The sequence below is a fragment of the Netta rufina genome (assembly GCF_964035555.1).
Source record: "Netta rufina genome assembly, chromosome: Z".
Lineage (NCBI taxonomy): Eukaryota > Metazoa > Chordata > Aves > Anseriformes > Anatidae > Netta > Netta rufina.
Genome location: NC_140126.1, coordinates 37,504,992 through 37,517,058, shown reverse-complemented (window position 1 = coordinate 37,517,058; position 12,067 = coordinate 37,504,992). Strand labels below are relative to the sequence as shown.

General features: G+C 38.3%; 1 protein-coding gene across 1 annotated transcript in view; it reads right to left on the bottom strand.

Annotated features, from left to right (window-relative positions):
- The window catches only part of LOC311221113 (transducin-like enhancer protein 4), a 97,135-nt gene that overhangs the window by 43,417 nt on the left and 41,651 nt on the right, over positions 1-12,067 (bottom strand). The window contains exon 7 of the mRNA XM_084304903.1: positions 106-310. Coding sequence (XP_084161029.1) covers positions 106-310 — 205 coding nt within the window. The remainder of the gene's footprint in view (positions 1-105; positions 311-12,067) is intronic.

Genomic DNA, 12,067 nt, shown 5'->3' with positions numbered 1-12,067 from the left:
GTTTTTGTTGTTTGCATGTTTTTCAAAACATATGGAGAGTTAAAAAGTAAAAGAAAGAAGGAATGAGAAACAAATGAAGCCATGTACGTATCTGGCAGCACCTACCTCTTTGGTGATCGTTATCATGGTGCTTCTTTTCATCTTTGATCGGGAGGTGGGACTGCCCCCCCAGTGCGCTGGACAGTGCCAGAAGACCAGCACTGCTGCCAATGGGTGGGATGGCTGGAGGCTGCAAGCCTGAGGGGTGCGGAGTGAGCGGCACGGGCAGACCATGTCCATGTGACAAATGCTGGGCCTGGAGTTGTTGCTGCTGTGAAAAATGAAACACAGATATTGAATTTGTTCAGGGAGATGGGGGTTATCTGACTGATCCTGTACATCAAACCTAACTGATCAGATCAACCCATACATCCGATCAACCCATGTATCAACTCTCACAAACATCTTGGCATTTTAAAAATGTCCATATGTTTGGATGCAACACAATCTGTAAACTTCAGGCTGAACTAACAACAAAAATAATTAAAAAAAAAAAAAGAGAGATTTTCTTCAGTTTTAGTGAATTTTTTTTTATTCCTCTGATAGAGCTGCTACGTTTTATTCTTGCTAGCAGAAACACACCACGTACATGCCTAATCAAAACATATGTAACTATAAAAGCAGTTATATACTGCAAAAAAAAAAAAGATGAAAATTGAGAAAATTAGTGTTAAACAGTTCTCCCAGCGCTACTGCACAGCATGCAGTGAGAGTTAATTTGAAAGAGAAAACCTGAATTAACAATCCAGAAAAGGAAACTGGTTGCAGCCACCGTTTTAAGCCCTTTAAGTGTCCTCAGCGGTACTTGAGCAAATTACTAAAGAAAATCTAATGTAGCAAGGCTTGGGTCCTCCTGTAGGCTTGCTCAATAATGCTGAAATAATTGGGCACTCTGTGCACGTTTAGTGATGCTCGAATGAAAAGCTAGAGGCCTGCCCTTGTACTCTTCTCTAGCTGCTGACTCTGTGTTGTGACAGGTTTATTTGAGTGGGACTGTGATGCATGCACCAGTAACTGCGCTGACAAGAGTTTAAAGTCATTTTTACCAGTACACTGGCAACACATAGAGAAAGCCCTTGAGAGGTTCGAATTGGAGTGCTTGACCTCAACCAGGGCTGCATCAAGCTCTGTGCTATGCTAACCATCGCGGGTAGATAGTTTGTTGCTACTGAATGGGAAGGCATGAAAAAAAAAAAAAAAAAAAAAGTTATGTTAAATACATCCCAAGAGAGATCTGTTTAGGTCCAAGACTTGCCCACTAACTGTCCAACTAATTCCTGTTCATACAGAAACCAGATTAGCTTTGAAATTTTCTCTTAGTTTCCAAGCAGTCACTTCTCAGGACTCGTGGTAAATCAAATCAGAAGTCCTCTAGGATTGCTCTCTTCCCTGCACATCTTCATAAAGGACTTTGGAAGAGGAAGAAATAAAAACTTAACTCACTTTGCATAAAAACATTCCATTTTAAATTCCTAATTGCGGAGATTCAAGTTCTTCTTTTATTTGTTTTTCATTTAAATCTAAATTCAGTTCCCACCTCACAGCCTAACTCTCTAACCGAGAGGCAATAATACTGTTCACTTGATTTTTCCCTCCCCTCCCTAGCATGAATCTTTACATATGGGTGAGCTGAAAGTAAAAGAATGCAAGTCATATATACTGCACGCCACATAACTCATGCAGCACCCTGCACACACACACTTTCCTGTGAAGGCAGAGATCCCTCTCCTAGTTTTCAAAACACAATCTAGGTTGTGGAATCTGAGTGACAGTAGCACGTACATAGCATCTGACTCAGCCCAGTGCCAGGGATGGAAAATGAATGACCCAAAAGGAAGGGAAAAAATAACACAAATATTAAAAAAAAAAAAAGGACAAAAAAAAAAAAGACACAAAAAGAAAAAGAAAAAAGATTCTTGCAGGTGGGAAAGAAAGATCAATCCTCTCCCTATTTGCGAGCCCATGTCACTCTAGTTAAGTGTCCTTTTTCACACAAAGTATCAAACACTTTTTGTTTGTTTAGTGCTCTTATGGAAGGATGTTTCATTGCTCAGAATTGAAAATTAACTACAACAAAATGAAACAAGAGACAACTGTTTGTTGCTTAGCTTTAGGACTTGCATGGGGCTACCTTACAGCAAGAGAACAAGCTGGCATGCTGGATTTGTGGAGGGAAGAGGACAGAGAGAGATGATAAACAGAGAAAGAATATGAGTAGACAAAAGTCCCTGTAATCCAGAATCTTGGATTTCATTTTAAACATGGATTACCCGTTCCTCTTTGAAAATGTGCTATAAACCAATGCAAGAAGATGTCTTCCTGAGTTTGCCAGTGGCTTTGATAAGAGCTAGAGAATACCAGCAGTGACAGAGTTTTGTTCTTGTTAACTCTTTCACTGTTGATCAAAGTATACAAGTAAGGGTCACTCATTGCACAGTTCTGTACAATCCATAGACATTTGCCTACCAATCTACCTAATCTGCATTATATGACCTCCTCTGTGGACACAGGATGGTTTCCAAGGAGCTTGAAGAAAACGGCCGTACAAATGCAATGGCATTTTTACTGGATTTTGTTGGGAGTTTTTCTACATAACTCAGCCATACAGCACCGCAGGCTCTGCATCTTGGCTATGCCAAACATTAACACCTCCTGGACATAACTTGGGCATTAAGATTAGCATGTGCAATGACTCCTCAGTGCAGCTGCTTGAGATCACCCAGAACTGCATGGCTGGCCCAGATTCTCTTGGCCAAGAACTGAAATGTTTTCCCTTGCAAGTTGACTTGCAGACACCTCTGAAAAGAACTGAAGAGAGTAGGTGAAAAAAAAAAAACAAAACAAACCCACAGCTTTCCTGCCACAGAAAACCATGCACACAACTTTTCTGAAGGGACTCTGAAGATCTTTCATAGAAAGTGATAGGAACATGAAATCTGCATGTAAGATGGCCCCATAGTAGCACAGTGCCATTCACTGATACAGCAGAAAATTGGTGTGATTTAGTTACACTGCAATGGCACAGAGAAAACACTTTGGTATGAAAAACAGACTGCTAACAGTTAACAGCCCAAATTCTGTTATAGACCCACTTGCTTATGCCATGCAGTTGCAGATAACGTGGTGCATAGTTATAGATTGGGGTAGGACTGGAAGTTCAACAACATGTGGATTGGGAGTAGGGCTGCATCAGTACAGAAAAGGACTATGAGCTCCTCCAACATGTTGAGCAATGTTGTATGTCCAAAGTAAGACATGTCCAAAGTGGTCTGAAAACACAAATGAAAAAAATACAAGTGAAATACTGGGCAGACTTTTGCTCTCAGAACACAATGACTTTTGGGGACAAAGCTGGCAATCATAAAAGAAGAAGAAAAAAAAAAGTAAATTACAACATAATTAAGCACTGTTTTCTAACACACATACTCAAGGCAAAGCCAGGAAGTGGTAGCACCTTCCCAGCTGCTATATCCAAACCTTTGAAATCTATTACTATGTTCAAATGTCTGCAACATTCACAGCTTGGTTTTGCTTTTTCACTACCCATCAACATCAATAGCGAGTATTATCTTCTAGACTGGCCTGTACACAGCTGCTTGGTTACAGAGAAAGTTAGAAAAACTTCTAACATGGGCAATTCCTTACCCACTAGGCATCTGGTTAGTGCTACAAAGTAGCAAGAAAAAAACAAAAACAAAAACAAAAATGTGGTCTTCTCTCTAGTCCTCAAAATGCCGAAGATATGAAATAAGAAAACTGACAGATATTCTCCCCACAAATATGCCCCTGTGGAAAGCAGGTTACATTCATTCTGCCTATAGAATGAATTTAGATCATGAAATCTGATACAATTTAAAAACTTGCAAGGAATGCCTGAAAATAAACCAATTGAGCAACCACACAATTTTTTGATGTTGCTGTAATGCTTTCACTTCCCACTCCTCCATCTCCTCTTTAATTTATTATCCTTAGTCATGTCATTTGTGAACTCTTAGCATATGGTTAACTAGACAACCCTAGAACAGTTGACTACCGTATGCATCAAATCAAGCATGCATTTTCATAACAGGTGAAAACTTGCAAAAACAGTACACCATGCTTTATTATGCTGTAAATTTTCTAGAACTATTTAGAAATAAAAACAGCTACAGTTACCAACCAAGAAACATGCCCTATAGAATGCTACTGGATTGTTTTTAAGAAATATCCAACACACAAAAATATAAGAGCAAGGGTAAAATCAGCAGTCAGAAAGAAGCCAAAAAAAAGAAAACTTCACTTTTTTGGTAATAAGTTTTGGAAGACAGTCACTCAAATCAGTTTGTCATTAAAATATGAATTAAAAATTTCAACAATTACCAAGCCATATCAAATAAAGATAACATCTAGTTGCTATTAATCTGGTTTTGGTTTTTAAATTTTCTGAATTTTCTTCTACTTAATCTACAGTGACAAGGGAAAAAATAATTCCCAAAGCCACGTCTAAACAAATGCATAAAAAGGCTTTGTAAAAGGTTCTTATCTGAGTATCACTAATTTTTACAACTGGAATTATAAATATTGATGCTTAGCTTAATTCTTTTCCCCACACATCTTAAGAGATCAAATTTAAAGCAAAATGTGATAATAAACCCACTAACAAATTAGCTTCTAATGCTCTCTTGTTATAGTCAGCACATTCAAAACCTATTTTCCTGGAAAAGGTTCAAGTTTTTACTGGATAATTTCCAAGCAGCTCTGTGTCACAGTAATCTACCACTTTTTCCTTTACAGACCCTGGAAGTGCACAGCCATTATCCAAACAACCTGAACATACTCCTCTAACCCGAAGACAGTTCTAATGTTAACAAACTAACATCTCAAAAAGATACGTAATCACACACAAACCTGCTATATATACTGCTGGGGGGACACTAAAGCATCTGACTAATTTAGCTTCATGAAATTATTCAGGTGAAATGACTGACTGTTCAGAGAGAAACATTATTATGATAGCATACACACAAAACGCTAATCAGGGTAAAGAATATAAAGAGATAAAAACAATGGCTTGAGTGGTTTTTTTGAGTGCAAAACAGTGTCAATGGTTCAAAGACCAGCAAGAAAAGGAAGTGCTTTGGCACACACAATTTTAAGCGTGTTTCAAATTATATGAATTTTTATCTGTCATGCCTGTTAGCACCCCCTGACATGATGAGCACTGTCTCTACTTCCTTTATCTGCTGGCATACCATCCCAAACCAGTTTGTTGTTGTTGTTGTTTTTAATGTTAAGGTACAACATGGCAAAACAGCAGAGAAGTACAGTCATGCAATAGGTCTTCCAGTGGAACAGTCCTGGAGCTATACGCACATATATCATATGATTGGTTTGTCTTAAAGAGACTGTGTTAAAGATGTAGGATATGGCAACCTACTATCCTTAAGATCAGACTTGTAAGAGAATGATCATTTTGCATCTGCCCAATGTGAAAGGATGGCATCAGATACTGGTGGGAACTCTGTACCCTCACACTCAGCTTATCTGCAGCAAACACAGTGCTTGTTTCTGCTCACAAAGGAAAACAGATGCACAGGTTAGAAAATCCAGGACAAAGAATGAAAAACATAAAAACAGAGAAAAATGAGATAAATTAAAAGAACAGAAATAAAAATAAAAAAATAAGTAAGTAAATAAATAAAAACCATCAAGCAAATGCCAAAATTCTTCCTCCCTGAGAATCAGTATATTCTGTCTTTGAGGATACTGATTCCACAGAAGGAAAGCAAGCTCCACTGAGAAAACTATGGGGGGAAGGGAAAAATCAATAGCTGTCATTAATCAGAAGGGGAGCATTTAGAACTCCCACATAAATAACAAAGAAACTATCAGAATCATATCTCTACAAATTGCCTTAAAGATCTTTAAAGTGATCTACGAATAAGAAGTCAACTCCAGAATCATATTGCGGGATGAAAGGCAATATATGCAGGGAACATTTCCGTTCTTAATCATATATACAGGAACATCTGTCAGGATACGTTTCGCCATTTGTCCTCCCTTCCCCCCTTATGACTATTTTTCACTCAGTGAAACAGCAAAGACAGAGGATGAAAGCAACAACAAAAAAAATATGATCCACCACCAAATCAAAGACCTGTGGTTAAAGAGGACAGCATTTTAATAATGGGGGATGGGAGGGGAAGCTTTTTGCCACAAAAGGCCGAGTGCATTTTTCCCCAGAACCTCAGAGTTCAGTAGTTCATTTTTCTGTTTGCAGGACTCCTCTCTCATTTTCATGTTGGGAGTGGAGGGAGGAAGAATTCGGCTCTTTAAAATCACTTTGTATTATCATTTAATAAAGGGCAGAAATTCTTGCATAAATCATGCCACTTAAGCTCTCCTCTTCCTTCTTCCCTGTCCCCTTGTTAGCTTAGGAAAAAGAAATTCGCATCTGCAAGAGAAGGCAGAAAGCACCAAGTTCAGCTGTGCTCAAGGTCTTACCGTAAGAAACACCAGTGGCTTCACATGTGCCTCGCATAACAAACCTCTGCTTCAAAACCATTTACAACGACCAGTGCAGAGAAAAGAATAGTGACAGCAGCAATGGGGTGTCTTCATTTACAGAGGGCAAAATTCAGATCTGGACAAGTGCACGCTGTCCTGATTTATCCTATCTACACACACCTGATTTATCCAGACACTCTATTCACATCCTACCCATGGACATTGGGAAGAGATTTTCTCTGCTCTGGACAGACAGTAGGAAAATGGTGTCTCCACTGTGACTTGGTGTCAGAACCATCTGAGATGTATAACTTAATAATAACAGTAAAAGCTGGAAGAAATGCCACTGATCATACAGAGACCTGAGTTGCTAAATCTATAAGCGATTCTACCGTCAGAGCTTTTAATGTGGCAACAGTAATTCACTTCTAAACTTCCTCACAAGGTATAGTCAAAGACCTGTGCAGTCTTAGCATAAAATGCATATCACGTATCTCATACATGCATTTGCTTAATGCCTTTCTTTTTTTTTTTTTTTTTTTTAGTGAACCCCTAGTAAGTCAAATTTCTGGATAGCAATTGCCAAAAAGCACAGACTACATCGCTCTTTCAGTTTTCCAATAGTTATAGATACATGCTGTGTTGAATTTCAGCAAATTGTCTTTGTTTGGGATCTTCATGCACAAAGAAAAAATCTCCATAGAAAATCCTCCTCCAATCTGCATTGATTAATCCTAACCCCCAGAAAAGATGTGGTGGTCAATTAGCTGTGGTGCCAGAGTTTGGAAAATCTTGAGAAACATGGAGGCAGAAGTCAGCTCTCCTGCCTGATCAGATACAGCATGTGAGCTGTAGCACTCGTGTCATATGCACTTACTTAAGCATAACGAGCAGGGCCTCTGGCATCAGCATATTGGCAGTGGGATGTAATAAGTGGTCTGCACTTCGCCCTGAAACATGTTACTGACTGCTCCTACAGTGATAGACCAATATAAATTCAGTAGCTACAACAGCTTGCATAAAGAGGAAAATAGTGGCAGCCCATTCCAAGTGTAGAAACAGCATTTAAAATCCACCCTTAGAGCATTTTTTCAGTAAATATGGAACCTGGAATTATTTACATTCTAATTACTTCTCTCAAAAATCCCTAAAAAGATCTTGTGTACTTCATTTTCACCTTCCTTAAATCAGGATAATGCTGCATATGGAAGAGATTTATTTAAATCATGCCTTACCTATAAGGCTCTCTCTGAAGCTGCCACATGGAAAAACGCTGCAAAAAAAAAAATAACTCTCCACTTCCTGCCCCCCCAAAAAAGCAGTGTCTTCAACCCAGCCATACCTCAGACGAATAATGAAAAACAAAAAAATGTTTGCAGAAATGTTTTTCCTCCTACGATTCAATTTCAGGGATTAGGCAGTGTCAAAAAATTTGCAGACCATGTCTCACACATTCTCAGTATACAAAGAGCAAAGGAGCAATTAAACAGGGAGGAGTGCATTTTGGTTATTTCTTCAGGCACACAACTAAACACAACCAAAAGCACGTACCCATTAAGTCAACCTTGTCTGCCACCTTCCCACTATAACAATCTGTGTACAATATACAGCAGCTGGCCACTTTGTTTTACAGCATCTAAGCTTCAACCACTGCTTGACACCAGCACAGCCCTTGCACAAACAATACAAAAGGGCCAAGAGATGAGCAGCTTGTGCCAGTGCCACAACACAGCTGGGCATTTTGCTGCCCTTCCCCATCCTCGCTGAAGTTCCCATTTCTGAAGGCACACATTTGGCAGGAATGGCTTTGCCACAAAAACCATAATGCAGACGTTCACAGTTTACACAGGAAAAGCTTTTGCAACACCTCCCCATGGTCATCTCTCTGCTCGGGCACTGGGCATGGGGTGGCAAAGAGCATCCCTGCTCCCAGTCCGAGCCTCAGCCCTCCTCTGCCCAGGTACCACCAGCAACATCAGCCCACCAAGTGCTGCGGCTCAGCCAGAAGCACCTCTCCTCTCTTCCCCACTGCACAGGCACACACAAAAGGCAGGAAAAGAAAAAAAAAAAAAAAACACTATCCGCGAGGAGGCAGAAATGCCTCTAAATTGCACACCTTCGCACCTAGCAGCAGGAGCTCTGGAGCATGGGGGCCGCGGGAACAACAGCATGCACTGACGCTAAGTTTTTTATTATAGCCTGTGTGCACCTATCTGCATCTCAATGCTTCCACAGCTTTGTGTACCTGCACACCTATAAAGTTGGTACATAATTTACTTAAACAGGCGTTGTTCTCCACATTTGTAAAAATGGAACACTCACTTGAAAATAACCAGAAATTACATACTTTCTGAGATGGAGCAAACAAGCACTTCCGTCTCAAACACAGGATTGAGATTTTGACAAGCAGTGTATTAAAGAAGGAACTTTATAGCTTGATGGTTATATGTCACAATACAGAGGCATCCTTTTTTTCCAGTAAATGCCATTTGCTTATTTTTAAAGAAGACAATAAAACTGACATAATAAAACAAAATGCTTAAAAATCAAACCAAAGCTTTTCTTTTCTTTTTTTTTCTTTCCTTTTTTTTTTTTTTTTTTTACTTTTACCCAGATGTATAGAATGGTAAAGGCAAAATCATTTAAATCATTTCCTTAGTAATACAAGTAATATTTAAATAGATTTAATAGTGCTGCTCCAAACCAATGAATTATGAGTTTAAAACCTATTAAAATGTAATGTTTTTTTCCTGAGCTGAGGGGAGAGAGATTTAAATCCACTGAATTTTAATATTTCAGCTTGAGCTGCAGGAGGTAGAGAAAGTCCAAATGAACTATTCCATCAGCACCATTCAAGCATGAACATTTTAATCAGTTTTACTTCCTTGGAGTTCTCTAACACAGTTTACGCTGTCATTCTGAAAGCACTTAACACAGAGAGTGTGAAAAACCACCAAGGCTTGTTATTGCCTTCACAATTGATGGCAAATAATTTTGCAGACTTCCTATCATTAAAATGTCACTGCTAAAAATTGAGGTTCAGCATTTCTTGTGCTAAACTGCATTTTCTTTGAACACCATCACATACCTGTTCTTAAGTTTTTGGTGCATTTATCTCTTTCTGTGATAAACAGGCAGTAGCCTCCATTTCTGTCTTACTATCCAAATGCTGTTGAAAACTGACTATTTTAAAACAGGGGGAAAAAACATACTCTGATAAAATTCTTATAAAGTTGCAAGTTAAATTCCCTGGCTCCCTTATTAAAACGTAACCACATTCACACAGCATGTTCCGATTATATAGTACAATGGATTTAAAAAAAAATAAAAATAAAAAAAATTTTAAGAGAGTTAGACAGCTCAATTTAGGAATACAGGAAATGAAAACATCATTCCTAATTAGATCATATTACTGATTTAAGGCTACAATTTGTGTGTTGTTCCAACAGTGTGAACTTGCAGTTTTTAATTTAAAAACACGGCAGCTATGGCACATGACAAGATCAACTGGATGCATCATGTTGCTCATGCCGATGCACCGAAACTGGAGAGGGACACTGACTGTGCCCTACTAAGTACCCCAAGCAAGAATCCTGCACCACACTGCCCAGGGCAAATGCCACCAGATGCAGATTTACAATCCTCTTGCAGAGCATGCTTATGATACATAGTTTTGGTTTAGTTTTTCTCCCTGTATCTCGCAAGAAGAAGATGGATGATATTTAACTTGTTTCAGTCCGTCAACAGTTTTAAACTGAACATGACCTGTGAAAGAAGTCATTATAACAGTGTTTCATTCCATTAAACACAACGAGTTTATTGTCAGGAGAACAAGCAGTCTCTCCAGGTTCCAGGCTCACTTCAGTATTTTGCATTTAAACTGTACGGATCAGTGATTTGGTTCATTTACCAATGAAGATAGAATAATATTGCAAAGTTAAAAAGGTGCTTCATCAGATTCCATTAAATCAGAGAACATTCATATAAAAATATATATGTGAAACACAAAGAGAGACATGATTTGTGCACATTTGTTTCTTGTGCCATACTCCATTCCAGTAAAATTCATTTTAAACTCTAACTGTAGTTCCTCCACTCAAACGAAAAACAGTTCAGCATCAACGAGGTGAACTGAATATGGCCCCAAAACACTGAGAAATCTACGCTACATTTGTATTTCAAAAACTCAGACACTGCTTCTGCCTTCTTCCAATACACAATTCAGTGGGTAATTAACAGATGTCTTTTGAAAAACTATCAACAGAGAACAAACACTGGAAGCTTTTTAAATATCGGTGTTAAAAGAACACAAACTTTGTCAGACTTACCAAGCAGCAAAATAATATAAAACAACATAATTAGAGATATAAAAAAGACATGATTTCTAATTATGTGCTCTGCTTTTTTTTTTTTTTTTTTATTGCTATTCACTTTACTTATGACAAGCCTTTTTGAGTCCCATGCGACATTTTTAGACTCTGAATCTCTCTAAGAGCAGGCATGAAATTATTGTAGGTATTCATGCAACTAGAACTTAAGCTCTCTTGATAACTTGCTATCTTATTTATTCAATTTTTAATGAATCTCTCAAAGACTGAATTAGATTACTTCCCTTTAAATCTGATGTACATGAAATTTTCAGTCTGTATTGCTCCTGTTTCTCTAAAACTAAATAGGTGGCTACACAGCATTTTTTAAGTCAACATAAAACAAGAGTGAAAAAAGGAAGGTAAAAATCACTCTTCTGAGGGAGATGAGAGCTATCCCTTTTTAATCCACAGAAACAAAACTCAGATATTACAAAGATTTCAAGCAATGGAATCTCAATTGACTTGAAAAGATAAATTCAAACTGCAACAGACAACATAGAAAATTCACTTCCGTCTGCTGGGGGCCGACCAATAGAAGTAACTGCCAGGCTCCCAGACAAGCTTCTAGCCTGTTTATATTTATTCTGTGTAGTTTAGCAGTTCATGAAGGCAGGGTAAACTTAAATAACAAGTGCAATAGGCAGTATCTACAATGCCACATGCTCTACATCAATAAACTTAACATTTACTAGGAATCTAATTACTTTTCACAATCTCCCTAATATATGCAAGGGCGAATGACAAAAACGTACACAGACTGTGACATATTCGTATGCATGCGTGTGCATGTACACACGCACACACACAAGCGTACATGCACATACACACCAACACTACATACACACATGCAAAGCAGACATATAAAAACTTCTACAACAAAGAAGCCAACCTTTAGCTACTTACTTTATGCAAAGAATGTTAATAGAAGGCAATATTTTTGGTTAGGTAATGAAAACTAATTGGGAAATTATTCATCTCCCACTCTCCCCACTGGAGCGTAAAAGACGTACAACAAATGTTATTCATGATTCTACACGACTCGCTCTGATTCACCCCCTTCTTTCTAACGGGTACTTCAGAGGAAATAAAGGTTACTCTTTTCCATTTATATCTTCTAATTGACTACCAGTGTTTTCTTGTGGTCAGAGGGATACAAAATAGAGTTAGAAACA